At 39.0% G+C, this 18,273-nt stretch overlaps 1 protein-coding gene across 7 annotated transcripts in view; it reads left to right on the top strand.

The window, feature by feature from the left end:
• CNKSR2 (connector enhancer of kinase suppressor of Ras 2) overlaps window positions 1-18,273 on the top strand; it is a 216,179-nt gene that overhangs the window by 156,875 nt on the left and 41,031 nt on the right. For all 7 annotated transcript variants that reach the window (XM_052793909.1, XM_052793910.1, XM_052793911.1 and 4 more), the window contains 6 exons: window positions 209-257; window positions 1,098-1,270; window positions 3,438-3,511; window positions 5,969-6,040; window positions 12,255-12,322; window positions 17,555-17,655. In XM_052793909.1, the coding sequence (XP_052649869.1) occupies window positions 209-257; window positions 1,098-1,270; window positions 3,438-3,511; window positions 5,969-6,040; window positions 12,255-12,322; window positions 17,555-17,655 (537 nt within the window). The remainder of the gene's footprint in view (window positions 1-208; window positions 258-1,097; window positions 1,271-3,437; window positions 3,512-5,968; window positions 6,041-12,254; window positions 12,323-17,554; window positions 17,656-18,273) is intronic.

The following is an 18,273-nucleotide window of genomic DNA, read 5'->3' on the forward strand; positions in this document are numbered from 1 at the left end:
ATTTTAAGATGTTTCCCTGTGCGCTTTTGCTTTACAACCTTATGAACAGATGAACTAAAATTACCTTTTTTCTTACGCCTCCAAGTCTGTTGGCTGGTGTTACCTGGCGATGACTTCAGTGTTCGCAACGTTGCACTTCTTTTATGATAAGGCTGTGGTTGAAGATAAACACTGTATTTTCACTTCTTCCGTTTTGATTTTCTTGTAGACGTTTCAGCAGTCTTCTCTACAGCAGAAAAGTAAAAAGAAGAACAAAGGTAAAAATTAAATTTGTTTTCATGTATTGGTAGGAAGGGAATTGCCAACATTAATGTTTATGGTACTGCAGTATCTGAGGAACTAGAACTTGTTAGCTCCGAGACAATGTTGAGTTCAGTTGATCAGGTTGAGAAGGTGTTAGTCCAGTACTGATGTCTCATAGTTTCCTAATGCTCCTCTACCTGCATATATGTGCTGTTGTTTATTTTTGAATACTTAGACTCTAGGCTCTTTGGGGCCAGGGCTGGTTTTTCCAGCTGTGTGCATGTAATGCCTTACCGCAGCCTTTGCTCATTACCTAAGCTGTCAGGTAATTTATATCAGAGTAAATTGTCCTCCTTTGATTTAGAAGTACAAAGGCATTAGGAACTGTTTAGTTGCAAAAGGAGCTGCAAAGAGAGGATTTTGAATACCTGTGAAGTACTTACCTGATTGTATTTGGCAGCCAGGTGTGAAAGTACATGAATTTATATGCTGTGTGCTTTAATCTGATGTGAAATATTAATTTGTTGAAAATTACAAATAACCATCTTGCCTTTCTTTTCTCCATAATGTCTTCTCTTTCTGTGTTGCTTTTTTTTTTTTTTGTCTTACCCATAGAATAGGAGCTCTGTGAGGTGCTGAACATGGTTTGTTTTGGTTTCGTTTGGTTTTTAACTTACGTTGCCTTGCACAGACTTTGTGGTTGAAATAGAATGTTTGTAATAATTTATTCATGGCAAATTGAGGTTGAAATTTTTAATTAATTCTCTTAAGCAAATATATAGTGCTTTCTGGCAAGCTGTCTAGTTGATTTAGTGGACAAGTCAAATGCTTTCACATCAACTTGTCATTTTCAGCTCCTATTCCTGGTAAAAGCAAAAGACGGATCTCATGTAAAGATCTTGGTCGAGGGGACTGTGAAGGCTGGCTTTGGAAAAAGAAAGATGCCAAGAGTTATTTCTCTCAGAAATGGAAAAAATACTGGTTTGTCCTGAAGGATACATCTCTATATTGGTATATAAATGAAGAGGTAAGCATCTGTGTTCATTGTCTCAACAAATACCCTGTGTAGTCCTGTTGTCATGATTTAGTGGGAAGCCAGTGCTTTGAGTGCTTAAATATGTGAATAACTTTATTCACCCAAATAATCATACTGAAATTAATATTAACTGCCTGACTAAATCACCATTAAGGTCCGGAGATATTTGGTCCTTCAAATTCACCTTTTGCTACAAGGAGAAGTAACATACTTTCCTGTGTCCTGCTGTCACCAGTTTAGAATCAATCTGTCCTCAAACCCTTGAAAGGCAAAAGGTAGTTATTTAATCCTGTCATTCAAGCTTAGTCATGGGAGTGTAAACTTTAATGATGTGCTGCCTCGTGTTCCTTGTTTATCTGTGCTACTGAAATCACCAAAAGCTCTGGCAGTTAAGGAAGATGCTTTTGTTTTCTCAGTTGTGTTCTCCTGCCGTTCCTTCTTTGTAGCTTTTGATATGATTTCAGTGCTCATTTATGCTGAACTTAAAGAGCGCCAGAGCAGCCCAAGTGAATTGTGTACCGCTTGGATTGTGCAACATGTTCTGCATTAGTACTCGGTTATTTATATCAGCTTTAGCAAAAGAGCTTGTTGCCAGTGAGTTAGGAAACCTTAATTTTAAACCCTATTAGTCTCATTAGTAAATATCCTGAGATAAAATCATTGCCAACATGTGGATGCACTCAGTCCTGGACTTGTTCTTTTAATCACTGCAAGCATTTTTACATAACCATTTTAAAATACTGTGATCCCCAGCTCTTCCCTGAGCAGACAGAAAGCAAGTTGTTCCATGAACAGAGTTACCAAAGCTTGTTTTCCCACAGACTCGTCCCATTTGCGCCTTGATCCCAGCTTCAGATGGGTAACCCTAACTCCCTCCCCTGCCCCCTCCCTCCTCAGGGTCTACTATGAGGTCCTCATCAGGGTGGGAATTCTTATCTCCAGGTACGATGACTGGTCACCAGCCCTGGCCAAGGAGCACGCGGATCTGCCGAGCTGTGCCTTCCTTTCCCGTGGAGAGGGCGGTGGTCTGAGCGCCTCTGTCTCCCCTGTCCCAAATTTCCCGGAGACTTGCTGAGACTCGGTTATTTTTGAGACCTCAGCTCCTTCACCGAAGTGTCTGCAATCACCGCTAGATTCAGAAGCTGGTGGGGGGAGCCTCAGTGGGCAGATGGACAAACAAGCAAACAGTGCTCTTGCCAAAATGTCGTTTCCTTAGGCAACCATGCAAAAAAGAAATAGCAAGTTTATTCTGAACAGCGTCCTTTCGATTTTAAAATACCTGTTAATGCAGAACCTGTTACAACCTTGTACCTTCCACAGAGCAACTCTAGTTCCAGTTTTATATGCTGATTTGTGTCTTTTATTTATTTAAAGAAAGCATATGGTCATATGGATTGCATATGTAGCATAAATAACCGTGGAGATTCTGAGAAAAAGATGTAGTTCTGTGGAATTCCTTAACACACATTTGTGTTTTCTGCAGCTTCACTTTCATGATCCTGTATTAATTTCTCATGCAAAGTTATGAGCAGTTGTTATTGCAAAGTTATGAGCAGTTGTTATTGATGTATTAGTGGCTTAAAATAAATAATGCTTTCAAATTGTGAAAAGTCAAGGGAGATTGAATATCTGATAAAATAAACTATGTGCAGGTCTTTAGAGGAGAGGGAAGGAAGGTCAGATGTCTTCTCTCTTGAGTGTTGGAGAGAGATGAAGGTAGCTGAAGAGATATCATGCCTCTTAGCTGTGATACCATATAAAGATGGTAAACAGCACACACTGAAATTGCTTTTTTCCCTATTTCTTACAGCAGGCTGCATTTCTCCTTACTAGTTAGTCCATCTTCCCCCAAAATTAACTAATTACAATAACTAATTGCCTGAATACATTTGGTCATTTTGAATATTTTCCAGTGCTGGTTCAGCTGTGAAATTGTTTGAGAAAAGTGGGTATTTAAAATTGTATTTTACACCAAGGGATCTGTCTTACTACTTTGGCAAAAGTCCCAGTGACTTCTGTGGGAGGTTTGCCAGAGCAGAGCGTACATTAGTATTCCTTATGTAAGAAGCAGGCAAGTGAAAATATCTTGAAGTTTTCAGTGTGGTGGGTTTTTTTCCTGACACCTTAACAACAGTAATATCTAGAAATATCTTTGCAGGATGAAAAAGCGGAAGGATTCATCAGTCTACCTGAATTTAAAATTGATAGAGCCAGTGAATGCCGCAAGAAATAGTAAGTATGCTCAAAAATAATGCAGGGATACAATAGAAAAAGTGGAACAAAGGATGAGATTTTCCCTTAAAACAGTGACATAATGGACTTTGTTACAATAATCATTTGGTTGTATCACAGAATAAGCTCATACAGAACAGGCAAATTCAGTGTGGTTTCTGTGTGCCACCTTTCCTGAAAAAGGGTTTTTTTCACTTTATCATGAATCACAGTGCCTGACTAGAGCAAAATGAATTAAGAGCAAGAAGGCTGCTTGTCTCCTTCTGTCCCTTTATTTTCCTAGTTTTCCTTTCTTCTTTTGTTTCCTTTCTGGTTTGGGGGATTATTTTGTTTGTTTGTTTGTTTGTTTGTTTGTTGGGGCTTGGAGTGTGTGTGTGATATCTTTAAGCTCAATAAAGGGCTTTAAGCAGAATAAAGAGACCATCCAAATAAAAAAGTCCCCAAGTTCATGGCCCGGCATCAGTCTTTAATGTGACTCCAAATTGGTTAACATCATCTCAAAGTTTGCTGACACGGTGTATCTGTCCTGAGGCAGAGTAAAAAAAGAGAATGACAGTGATTTGCTGTATTTTTGAGGTATGACTTAAAGGTTTCAAATAACTTTTCTTCTCACCTAGCTGTGTGTGGTGCAGTCTAGATTTGTGCCATTGCATAAATCCATTTCTTATTTAGATGCAAATTCCAGCATGTATAGCAATGTGACAGGTGCATACTCCCACAGAGGTATTTTTAGAGTCGTTATTGTTGAAAACTTTTTGCCTTGCCTTCTAATGGTTTTTACTGTTCTTTTAAGTTTATCAAGACTGTGGAATCACTGAAATTTGTACAGAAATGCAATTTCAAAAGTAAAATGGCATGATTTGTAGTACATACAGTTCTAAAGAAGACACTGACCTTGTATCAGTTAGTCTACATACCTCTTCAGGATGAACTCTACTCTTCATGATGGTCTCAAAGGGCAGAAAATGAAAACTGCATTTAAAAAAAAAAAAAATACATCAGCTTGGGCTTATTGTCCTGTGTCCTTGGGCTACATTGCTGAAGTGCTTCATTTTTTCTTTTTTGTTGGGGCAGCAGCATTTCTCATTTCTCAGAATTGCGCCCTGCTTAAATTATTTTTTTTTACCTGATTTGGTATCTACTGGATAGTAGAACATAAAATGTGGCTATTAAAGTTCCTTGCTTGGGTGGCAGATAAAGAAAAAAACCTCTAAGAATCCAGACGACAGATGCTGTAAGAATTTTAAGAAGTCAAGTTTTGGGTTTCAGTAACTTGATGATGTCTTTCTAAACTGAGCAGATGTCACTGTACATCTGCTTTCACTTGCATAACATTGTGTCATGCTCTAATGCATTAGAGGAATTCTTTTTGTCTCAATTTTACATTACCTTCACTAGCAGTAACTTTCCTGGATATCAATTTCATATCCTTGTTTTCTTAAAACCTATTTTCATATATTTACATATGTGTACACACACAGACATATATATTGAAAATTGCAAGCATGATACACATGAAGAACATCATTGCCATTTTTCTGAGACACAATGGGTTAGAGAGTGAAAATTATTGTATTGTTTTTTTAATATATATATCAAATGCATTGTGTCTCAGAAAAATGATGATGATCTTCATGTATCACATTTGCAGTTTTCCTTATTTTCTTTGGGACTGTTATGCATTTTTTATTCTTATTTTAAGAGAGACCTTCAGGCTATCCTCAAAAATGATTTTTCTGTACTGTAAATTATTAATTACTTTCAGATGCATTTTCTGGATCTTCAAGTACTTCACCATAAATCTTTATCCAACATAGTTAAAAAATTCTTTCTAGTAATTTATTTCATATTATGTATGAAATGCAGTAATTCTCTCAGCCCAGTCATGTTGATTACTTTGGTGGAAAGAAAAGATGAGATGTAATTGCCCATTGCTTCGAATGCCCTCAAGAACACAGTGCTGATTTATAACAGCTTTTCAGAAGTCAATCAGCACATCACATTTTTCTGTTTGAAACGCAGCCGTTAGAGCTAAAGGTCATTGGGATGTGAGAAATCAGGACTGAGAGTTTTTCCGTTGTATCGAATAAATCGTTTGGTCAATTTTCTGTTCAGAAAAAATTGACACCTATAGGTATATCAGCAAAATTACCTGATACATAAAATTATATCCTTAACTGGTTAACTTTATCCAAATATAGTATGCTGCAGGTGATTGTTGAACAATAGTTACGCACATATGAATTAAGCATTATTTAGAAAGGGGTAGTTGAAGAGTACTTTAATTGGTGAAATCTGGCACAATCCTAAAAGTTGTATGTTTATAGACTGCTCAGGGGCTTCCAACAACTCAGGAAATCTGAACTCATCTCATTGCTTGGTGACTAGACTATCTTACATTTTGTTAAAAAGGGAGTTGTGACATTGCATTTTTATAATTGTGTTTTTCCTCTACAGTGCATTCAAAGCCTGCCATCCTAAGATCAAAAGTTTTTATTTTGCTGCTGAACATCTAGATGATATGAACAGGTAAGGAAATCTCGCAAAGTTCAAGGAACCATTCCTTACGTGTGACACTTCTTGAAGCTAGTAATAATACAGTGATAATAAATTATGTGTTCATCTAAAAGGTTAAGTTTAATAGCTGAGAAAATAAGTGCAGAATAGCATTGTTTCTGAGTGGCTGCATATGCTAAATCTTCAATTCACGCAAAAAATGCTTTTTTTGAAACAAAGGTTTGACGATTTTTAGAAACAAGATTCCCTCTTTGTAAAAAGAAATAAATACAGTATGTGCAACAACATCCAAACACAATTTGGGAATTCCAGGTTTCTGCTTTTGGCTGTGCAGCACCTGCAAAGGTGCAATATCTCCAAATCTGCTTCCTAACATACTCCCAAAGTATGTGATGCTTGCTCTGGGGATGCTTCAATTTCTGGCCCTGGAGGGAATGACAAGTTGGAGAAAGATTTAAAGCAGTCACTGCTTTTTCCTCTGCCAGTCTTGAAAAAGGAGGTGGAGATTACAAGGAATTAATTCTGCTGTTTCTCTCTGCTGCCATGAATTTAACCTGCACGTTGAAGTGAAATTTTGGTTATATTGAATTTAGCGGGGAAAATTTCAGCAACTCATAAGAACAAGGACTTAAGTCTTAGTTCTTTGGGTATTGAGTTTTACCGTATCTATTTTAAGCCACTTGTGAATTTTTTTCAGAAAAATGATTGAGACTTCAGCACCAAATAAACACAGTTCCTCTTAATTCATTTGAATGGTAAATAAAACATCGATCTCATCTATTCAAATATTTGGGGTTTTATTCCATTTATCTTCACAACATAAACTGAAATTAATTCAGTTCAAAATAATACACCATTTTCATCATATGACAGAGGACACAAACAAAAATCTATTGTTGCAACCTGAGAATTGTTCTATCTTAGATAATGTCTGTGGACATCCTTGCTGAGCAAAATTGCTTTTAAAACAGAGGAAAAAGGAGCTAAAACTCAAGCCAATAAAACTGTTAGTAAGTGCTATAATCGTGGTTTAATCTCTCCTGTGTGTACTAGATTCAGCTACCTGGCAGAGCACCTTCAGGGTACTGCCGGTTCTTTACTGATAATATTTGACTGGAAAGGTATGCCGATACTATACTATGCTTGCTTTCATTTAGAAATAGCTGTCTGTTAAACATTTTTTGAAAAGTTCATGCATGACTAAAGCTCACTTCAAAAGTCTCTCCTCAGTTAGAAAACTTAAAACCTGTTTATTTGCTTGTAAAATTTTAGGCTTGCCTTTCCTTGATAATTCTGTCAAGCCAGTCACTCAAAAAGCAGTTTGCTGCACAGCAAACAGAATAATGGCATGGTCTATTCGGCATATCCTGAACTACAGCAGTAGATAAATCATTTCTGTCAGCAGGTCCTCAGTCAGTATGACAAGGCACCTTATTTCTAAGGATAAAAATTTATATAACTGCTCAGTGATCAGAAAGCAGCAGCAAATATGCATCAATTCTTTACAAATATATTGCACAGTCTAAAACCCAAGGACTAAAAGGTGTTTAACTTCCTAGCACAAATAGTCTTTTAATCATATTTTTAAATAAGTGCTAATTAATTCATTTAGAATGAGCTTGACCAAATTTTGATCTGAGTTATACACAAGTAAATTTAAAGCACCTCTGTCAAGGTCTATGGAATTACTTGAAATTCTTACATCTGAGTTGCCATCAGAGTCTCACCAAATAATTTTATTTTTTCTCTTTGTTTAATGTATTAGAAAAAGTAGTTCACTTTCACAAACATTGAATTAACTCAGTATATTGGAAAAAAAAAATGTGGGTTACTGAAAAATAATCTTTCAAATGCAGAGATTATATATATATATATTCCTGTCTAAAAGCATTTTGTAGCCTAGCTGAAGTCAAACACAGTATCAAGTTATTAAGTTAAATTAAGACCTGTTTTGATCAATTTCTGTTCTTTTTCTTTGTCAGGTTTCTGACATACACTTCAATTATGTATCATGTAGTCATTTCAGTTCTGTTTATATTTGAAGCAAAAGAAGCAAAAGTAGAAAACTGCTAATACATAGGCTAACTGAAAGTTCAAAATGGTTCAATTCCTTCATCCCTTGTATAAAATGATTTAGTTGTTTTTTTTAAAAAAGCATATGCAGGATATGAAGGTTTTGTTTGTGTGTATCTACTCACACAAAATGGGTATTTTCATCTCGGGTAACTCTGTCACTATTCAAATTTTCTTACTACTTTTATGACTGTGCCACACTGTTATGCTGGTAAGGAGTCTGGAGAACTATGATCACTGAACTTTATTGTTGTGCCGTCTGAAGTTCCTTTCATCTGCATGGCTGCACCAGCAAAAGTGTTCTTTCCACCCATATAACTTGTTTAGTCTGGGCGTGAAGGAGGACAGAATATCCTTTATTGATGCAAAGTACTGTTTTGCTAGTGTAAGTGTATAGTCATAGAAACATCATGCTTGGAAATGCATTGTTGTCCCATTCCAAGAAAATTTTCTGATGTAGAAGGCAGTCCATATATTTCTACTTGATGATACTATATGTGACTTTATTTTGATTTTCCATGGTGACTGTGCCTGCTGCTTTATGGACTAACTGTTCTTTACTCAAAAATCCTGATCATCAGCTCAGAGGCAGATGCATCCTTTTCAGCATTGGCCAGCTTAAATACTTAAAATACTCTTATTCTTCCCTTTTATTCCAAACTGTCCATTTTTTAAGCGATGACATATATGGCTGCCATAATTATATCTTCCAGGCAGGGAAATACAGCCAGTAACTTCATGTGGAATATTTGTCGGAGAACGTCCCTGACCTGCTGTAACTGAGCTGTCCTCTTTTTGTGACACTGAGTATTGACATTTATAAGAGTTTTCTTCCTTAGCGTAGCTCTATGATCAAGAGGAAAAATGACAAGTCACCTTGTAGTATTAGTGCATGAGAATGTCTCTGGAAGTTTTCAGTGAAGGCGGCCTCCAAAAATTCTCCTGCATCGTCTACAGGCTTCTTCATTCCAGTTAAACTGCAGTTGGGTACTTACAGACACCGTAAGGTATCCATAGTCCCATATAGCAAGTTCGTCCTATAGCCTCGAGCTTTATGATTAAGGGCAATTTGACACCCTGCTTTGACTAAAAGCATTGCATCTACCTGGAGTCTGAGATAAGACAGAAAAATGTTTTCTACTACCCTGTGAGAGTGCCACTACTGTGCATTCTTCTTTATAGAAGTTACAGGTCTACAGAAAGATTGGGTTTTTTTTAATCCTGTTCTGTGTCATAAGATTGTTTTAATTAAATACTGACAAGAAATGTATGTGCTATTCTTAAAAAGAAAAAAAAAAAAAAAAGAAAACCTAGGTGACTGCTGCGACATCTGGGTGCTGCTGCATTTATTGTCATACCTAACAAATAGATTTTATAATTCTCACAAGAAAATTAAAGCTGCATTAGCAGAAAGGAAGGAATATTTTCTTGGCCTCTTGCCCTCTGAAAGTTACAGTGGCTACCAGGACATAGCACACCACAGGGAAGAAAGATTTAAATCTTCCCATGTCCTAAGGCTTTGTGTCTTTTAATATTCATAGTAAGGCATATCTATATAACTGTACGCGTGGAACTTTGGTCCCCAGTGCATTGTAGAGCGGGCATGTTTTACTCCTCTCCCGTTCTGCAGGAGATCTTTACGTTTCCCTGTGATACAAGCCCAGTGCCTTGGATTTCTCGTAGGATTCCAACTTCAATGAACCGTAACTCTAGCCATGCTTTATTAAATTAATATTAATTCTCTAACCATACGCATTCTAACCATATCTGAAGAACCTTTAGCAGCCACATATCAGAAACTTTGCAGAAGAAGTCCGTACCATTCTTCTGGTTTCTAAACTAGCAAACCACTCCAAAAAAGCCATGGCTGTTAACGGCTTACAACCACATCAGTACCTTCGCATTCACCCCACAGGCATTGCAGGTGACGTTCCAAACCATGACACAGATCGTGACCTGCAGAAAATCACGCAATGTGAAGTCAGTTTGCTGTCTCTCTCTCAGACTGGTATACATTTCCTGGGTTCTTCTTAGATTATACTTTTCAGGAAATAACATTTTTCTGGAAACAATCATCCACCGTAGCTGTAAGCAGTATCAGCTGACTGTCAATTAAGCGGTTGATGATATAATTGGTCACCTCGCTCTCACGCACACTTAACACAAAATGCTATCTCTTATTTGGGACAGACCGAAGTTTTCCCCAGGAGAACCTTTATAGGTGTACCATCTAATACTCCGTGGTCAGCAGCCCTAGCCGAAGGGGTTCGGGAGGTTGCTGTTCCCGGCTGGCTGCGCCGAAAGGGGTTGAGCCGTGACCTGAATTGGGAACGTGAAACCCAAAATAGGCGAGCGGCAAGCAAAGGGGCCGCTTCCACTGTCTGCCATGCCATTTGACAGAGCAGGCGCTTGTCTTCTCGCACCGCTTCACCCTGGGACGCAGACAAGTCCGTGGCCTTTGCTGGTCCCACGGCAGCACGGGGCTGGAGTGCTCCGAGTGAGGTTCCTGCCGCGGTGCCTCTGATTTGGGCTGGCAGAGCTGTCGAGACAGCTGAGCTTTACTCCCCAAAGAATGTCTTCACATATCAGGAATGTGAACCTAGAAGACAGCTTCGCAGTGGGTCACCTTTCTGCGGTGAAGATGTGAAATTACTGTCGGAGACGTGATTTGTTGGATTTCTGTTCCTATGTGCCAGTTATTTTTATAAGTGTATGGCACTTCCTAACAATTACAACTGAAATTTTGAGTCTGTTCTTCAGCTTCTCTATTCTTCTGGCAGAAATTTTGATCGTATGCTAACGTGGGAGTATTCTGTAATCACTTCAGGAGTGAATCTCTAGCTTTCTTCCCAATGTACAACGATTTATGGACCATTAACATGATTTATAGATCATACATGTGGTCAGTGTTTGTGGAAGGAGAGTGACAGGAGTTAATGTCAAGGAGAGCAACTGCATTTTATGATCTGATACCTGCTTATCCTGCACTGAAATGTCTTGAAGGCTGGCATGCAGAAGTGATTACGAAGGCGTATCCCCTGCTGAGACAATACTACAGCCTGTTTCTGTGCCTACAGTATGCAAATAAAACCCATCAGGCACGGTTTTCTGCAGCAGGGGTTTCACATTCCTGAAGAAAACACAAACCTGACTTCAGTTGTCCTTCTGTGTACCCTAGCAGTAAAATCGCAAGCCGGTAGGTTGGCAAACCAGTCCTGTCAAATCCTGACTGTGGGGTGACTGGAGCAAGTAATTCCAGGTTTACCGTGGAATGGACAACCACGGGAGATTGTCATGGTGGTTTAAAGCCTCGCTGATGGAGGACCTGATTTAGTGTAAACATTTGGCTAATGAACACACCGAGAGCCCCACGGGGGAAGAGGGCAGGTTGGAGCAGTGCACTGCTGCAGGCAGTTGAGTGTGTGCTTGGCAATGACAGCCCTGCTAGAAGAGAATAGCAATAGTCTGGTTGTGGGGTTTTTTTAATTTGTGCAGCTTATGGAAGCATTTTTTCGCGTCTAAGTTGAGGTTAAAGCTTAAAGCCTTAGATGTGAATTGCATTGAGGCAACTGTCTTTTCTCTCCCTGCTTCTCTGACACGAACACAAAAGTCAATTCTGATATGCCTCCGTCTCTTTGTACTTGGCACTGTAGGTAAGCTCTAAAACACATAATGGTATAATTAAACCTCACTGTCTGTTTGGGAGTGAACCTGTTCTTTTTATTGCTGGTTTCTGCTCTGTTCCTCTGCTAAGTTGCCAATTCAGGCCTTAAAATATTGCTTAAATCTCTGAAAAGTGGTGTTTATTCTTAAGACATCAGAACAGCAGGAGTATTGGTGCGATGCCATATCTGTGAGCAGCAGACTTAATAGTTCTTTGATTATCTCTAAATCCTTTATTTTACAGATGTTTGACATCATACGCGGTTCTCCATTTGAAATAAAAGCTTTGCTGTGAAAACAATTTGTTCAACAGCAAATTCATAGATCTTTGGAGACTCCCTGAGTAAGAGTATCAAAGAAAACAGCTGTCTAATATGAAAAATAACATTGTCCTGAATCTCCTTCAGGTGGTCCTGACTGTTTTTTGTAGAAATGAACCCAAAAATTACAAGGCTGCATCGGTATCACTGCTTTTTTAATATTATTTCAGATGGCTAAACAGAATTAACATGCTTGCTGCTGGCTATGCAGAAAGAGAGAGGATCAAACAAGAGCAAGGTAATGTGTTGTTATTTTGGTTTCTTCTGTCAGCTCTTATCACAAGTTCATCTGTTCTTTTTTCCCTGCTGTGTATCAGGCCTCATTCTCGTCATCCGAAAGCAATTCACGTATCTGTATCACTGTTGTTGCTTTAGAGAATTCCTTCTCTCTCAGGGGTTTTGATTAGCTCCTTCAGATTCTGGTCCACAGACACTGGATTATTTCCGAGAAGGCCACAGAAGGTAGCTAAAAGCAGCAAATATACTGCCAGTAAGCTCTGGTGTGTGGTACCAAGGAGTCTGTGTCCCCTATTAGAAGAAACTTAAGAATCTGCAGGCTAAAAAAATTTTTTCAACATTGCATTTGGTGTTCGAATTCACAGGGGGCAGGAATGCATGAAATTGGTCTCAGGAACAAACCCATTCTTCTAAAGCCTGTTGACATAATTGGATTTCCCCTAAAGACTTTAATTTTAAGGCCATTTAATTTTCTGTGATTTCTACTATTTTTGCTATATTGAGGTGTGTGCTAAAGCCCTGTTGCGGGTTTACAGCATTTTACACCTGTTTAATGTCTAATATTTCATGGGTTTAAAAAAGCAGCATATATAAAATAAGAAGTCAGTTTGCTTTAGTTTGCTGCAGTAGAAATCCTGTTTGCAGACAGGAGGAAGAAAGGGTCAGTCCTCAGTTGTGTTGGGGAGGTTATTTCCTAGAATTGCCAGTGACCTGGATCCATCGAAGCGTTCCTGTCCAACTAGCTGTTTTGGCAAGCAGCTGGCTTTTGAATCCGTGCTCTTTTTTACAGATGTACCTGGCAGCAGGCACCGGAAAATTGCAGGGGTCATGATGATCCAGAGCTTATCCAGATGCCTGTCTGCCTGCTGCCCACTGAGCCAAAACCTCACTTTTTAATTCTGTGGCTCTGCAGCCTTCATCAGTAAGGTTCCGTCTTTCAGCCCAAAAAGCTTATAGCTCGGAGCTGCAGCAGCAGTGTATTGAATCTAGTCTTTTCTTTACAAAGACTGCAGTTCTAACCATTTTTCAGGGAGAGTTGTGTTCAAAAGCCTATCACTAGGCTTCAGAATTTGCCACGCGGTGTCCTTCTTGCCCCCCAAAGTCATGATTCTGTACCAACGTACGTGACAGCAGCCTTCGCCCTGACCTTCTGGTCTGATACCGTCAGGAGGAAGATGCGTGTCTGTCTCTCTGCCACGTGTTGCTGCCGTGCCATTTTCCTGGGAGGCACTGCGCAAAAAAAAAAACTCCTTTCCCCGGTGAGAAGCAAGGGTTACTTTGGCAGCCAGGTAGAAACATCAAGAGAGTAGGATATTCTGTGGTGGTAGAAGATTAAAAGACAGCATCAGAAAATTACGTCTGCCGTGATTCATACCCTGCTCGCCTCACCACAGAGCATCCTAGAGGGATCAGCCTGGGGTCGAAGAGCAGTGGCTTACAGCGCACTGCTGTGATTCGGTGGTAGCAGCGCGCGTGGGAAGGTTTTTGGGTTCCGTCGTTCTCGCACATAACTAGGTTGTACCTGCTGTTGCCTCGTTTCTAATCGTGTCTTCCAGTAAGTGCAGCTGCTTATCCTGGAAGTGCTGCCCACACCCTGTTTTAGTCTGGTTCGGTCCTTGGCACATCACGTCATTCCTAACACCAGGCCCTCGGCATTCGCACAGCCCGGGATAGCGGCAGCGTGCTCAGCGTTCCTCCAGTCGTGTTCTCGGTGCCTCGCCAGACTTCAAAATCAGTGTGGGAGTCTGTGCTCCCCAGGCAGCACTACGATAACCAGTTTGGAGGGACCCGTATACCATCTGTTGCTGCTTGAAGAGGCTGTGAACAAACTCTGAATCTGGGAGTCTTCTAGGAAATCCTCTGTGTTAGCATTCAAAGCCAAATTCAAACTTTTACTGACAGCAGCTTGGCACTAGAATTGCAATAACGTGTGGGACAGTGAGGGAAAAGGTGTATGAACAGTTATGCTAACGCTGTCCAAGTGCACAATTGCAGACATCATACCCCTTTCAAAATCCAGATGGATGTGGAGAAATATTTTTGCTACCAAGCAATCACTGAGTAATAAAATAGCAGATGATCCAGCTCCTAGACATGAGATCATGTGCATTCAGGCCTCGTGTTACCTATTATTAAAATGTCTCCCTATTGAAAATAATTAGTGAGACCCCACTTACTATGGAAATTATATCCCAGGCACTGACAGAGCTCTTTATTACTGCTCTAATGCCATTCACTCAAATTGATGTATCATATACAGATAGGTAAAACTATATCCTCTTTGTGTTGCTTAGTTGTGGTTAGTGTGGGAATCAGTATCACGTTCCCAACTCGCTGCCGTACAGTGTTTTTATGCCTCTGGTGATTATCCTTGGCTCCCAGCACAAGGGCTATTAAACAGCTCAGTAGTGTCCCTAATTAGCAGAGGCATCAAGTTAGCAAAGTAAAACCTCTCTATCACTTCAAGCATTTTTGCAATTACAAAAACTGTGAAGCTGGAATTTTCTATATTCAGTGACGGTACCAATTGACGTTGCTGTTCAGTTCAGCCCTTTGCAGCAAAGCTTCATAATAACTCTGAAACAATTCAACAGTAGTTGTCAAACCTGTTTCAATTAGGAGTTGAATGGTTCTGAATCTAAAGTGCATAAATATATTTCAAGTGCTTCAGAGATGCACAAATCACCGAATTGTGGGTGTACTGCTGAATAAAATGTCACATTCTGTACAGAACAGTTTTATAAAAATACCATCAACTTTCCATATTAAATGCAATGACTGTTAGCAATATGGCAAGGGACTTCCTTGGATGGAGAAGTTATATACTTTCCAGTCATATAAAATCAGAGAAAAAATACTAGCTTATATAAATAGAAAATATTTAATCGGCAAATGGCAGGTCAGCGTTAGTTTATAAATAATATATGCAGTCTATTGCTTATTCAGAAAGCTTTCAAGATATGCCCAGTGCATTGAGCTTGTCTGTCACTGAATTGGACAAAATCTGCAGAGAGAAATACAGCAACTTTTTGATAGCATTATACACGTTTTAGGTAAACTCTAAGAAGTTGGTTGCCAAAAGCAGACCATTTTTAAAAATTGGTGGGAGGCTATTTTCATACATTTCATCTGGAAGCTGACCCCTGTGACTTGCAGAATTTTTCTAGACAAGCTGTAGGTTGCCAATAGAATTCCCTGTCTGAGGTAAGGTGCGCAAAAGCGTCATCATACAGTGGTTTATTGTATGTGGATTTGACAGCAAGAACGGCTTTGTATTTTTAGCCAAAATTGGAACCTGCACTGAGGCTGCTAAATTTTACTTTCAGAATAAACAGTTGAGCTCCAGGTCTGCAGAAATGTCACTGAGTGATGCAGTTCTGACAGGCGTCTTGCCACACGTCGCGCCGTTAGGCTTTGCTGTCATAGGAACAAACATGCCTGTATGCCAATATTTTCGGGTGGTTTGAATTGCTGGAAACAAGTTTTCTTAAAACTAGGAGTGATTTTAAAAAAGAATTTTCACCGATTTAGTCTTTTGTTCACCAAAAACTAATTATCTGCAGATTTCTAGAGACAAAAGTCTTTGGAAATTTTATTTCATAGTCATGAAAACTTTATTTATGCTCCTTGTTTGTTATACTGTTTAAAGATAATCTCTCAGCTATAAGCTTGCAGTAAGCAAATTAAGAGACTCAGAGTTAAAACAGAGTTGTTTCTGCTTGGAAAAATTAAATAGACAAATAAGGCTGTCCCCACCATTACTACAATCTAAAAATACAGAAAATTTTAGGGACAGCTGTTTCAAGATGGTGTCATTTAAAGGTAAGTTTTTGTTCTAAATCTTGAAGAAGATTAGGTACAGTAGATCATTAATCATACAATACAATAATCATCATAGTAACAAAAAATCATTAAAGCCAAAATTACATGTTGTGCCAGCTTGGAATTTTGGTTTAGATCATTTATGAAGCAGCAATCAATCTTTTTCTCCTCACCTATCAAAGAGAAAGTAGTAAGTCATGCAGTTCACTGAGCGCTTACTAGGCAAAGTGAAAATTGTCTGTGAATAGTCTGAGCTAAAGTGTCCTGTTGTACAATGATTTACCCAAATACTAGAAGGTAATACAGTCAGAAACAAAGTGCCAACAGGAATGTTTGCATAAGCCTTACAATGGGTAGAAATGTTACAGTTATCCATGTTGAGTCGAGTCGGCAGTTAAGTGGTTTTCTTTTGTAAGGAATATTAAGGTCCAGTATCCATTTAGTTAGATGCTGTTCTGCTTCAAAAATATTTGCAACCAAATAACTATAAAGTCCCACGTGGTACATTCTGCCATGTGTTTTCCCCTTTGACCAAGCTACCAAACGTATGAAATGGGCTTGGCCAAGACTTGGTTTCCTGACAAAATGAAACCTCATAGCCCATTAAATTTAGCCCACAAGATCTGCATCCTTTGTACTTTCTCATCAGTCTTTTGGAACTCTGTGCTTAAATGTCATTGTCATATTTTTTCTTACCATATCACCTTTATGTTCTTGCATGGGTAACAGGGCAGCAGCTGTTTTATGAAGCAGATACATGATATAAAGTTTTTCTGTCTTATCCTAAACGCAGCTCTTTGTTATTAGAGATTGAATTGAAAAGCTCGGGTAACTGGTAGTTTACAATGGAGAGAATGGGTAGAGAAATAGCATTAATTAGTCACGTGTGCAATAACCCTTACTTGTTTGATTTGCCAGTTGGTGTTAATTACATTTGTTAATGTTATTTGCAGTCAACAAGACTTTAGCAAGTTACATTTTTCATCTTTTCTGTTTGAAAAATACTTCCGGTATTTTCTAGCCAATATATGTCCAAACATAATTATTTTTATGGCTGTATAAGTACTTGAAAACCTGATACTTGTATTAGGAGTATTCTGTATGCATGTAGTATTTATAAAGCGTGTACAAGAGTTAAATTTGTGGCTCATTTGCAGGTTGTTGTTTAATATCTCTGCAATGGGGCATTAGGCTTAGTATACCCCATAACGTTCTGAATTTTCCCTCTTTAGATTAAAACAATTCCAAGTTACAGCAGCTAACATTTCCGGAGTCAGCATTTGCTAGAATTTAACTCTTGGTAATACCAAGGATGGAGTTTCCAGTTGCTTTTTGTGAAAGCAAGTCTCTGATATACAAGCGTATCAAAATGTGTTGGTAGTTTTTGATCTGATCTGTATGTAACTTGTAGATTACTGGAGTGAGAGTGATAAGGAGGAAGCTGACACTCCATCAACACCCAAACAAGACAGCCCACCACCCCCGTACGACACATACCCACGGCCTCCTTCGGTAAGTCACCTGCAACTGTCTACAGAAATGACAACATAAAGCGTCACTTTTACCTACTCTCCTGCTTAAAAGCACGTGCATGTGCACATTATGGCACTCTCCGCTATATTTTTGAGTCAGTACTTGACTTAAGGCATTTGTTCAGTAACGTGCATCGCTAACTTCAACAGCCATCATGGCTGTTTTCACTGGTTTGTCGAGAACATGGATTTATCATCCCACTCACTGCGCAAAATAGATTAAGTTACAGAATTCTTTCTTCCTGTTCTTCATTCATGATGGACCGCTACTCATCCATGCAATCCCTCACCGCCCCCTTATCGACTTCTCTGACAAAATGTTGTTACCTCAGTAACAGCACAGACTCTTCTCTAAGGCTCCAACAGTTGTGCTGTGAAGCTTTACACTTTGAATTTCCAGAGAAATGCCAACGTAAAATGTTCTGTCTTATATCGCAAACAGTGATAACCAGTTGTTTGGCGGTTGTGAAAAAGTAGGTTTCTCTATAAATTAGAACAAAAGGGGATTTGGTTTTTATTTTCTTCTTGAAGCAGCTGTTGGTATAAAACCAGAGTGTGGACTTCTAACATATTCTGCACGGGCAATTTTAGTTTTCGT

The sequence above is a fragment of the Harpia harpyja genome, chromosome 8 (genome assembly GCF_026419915.1).
Source record: "Harpia harpyja isolate bHarHar1 chromosome 8, bHarHar1 primary haplotype, whole genome shotgun sequence".
Classification (NCBI taxonomy): domain Eukaryota; kingdom Metazoa; phylum Chordata; class Aves; order Accipitriformes; family Accipitridae; genus Harpia; species Harpia harpyja.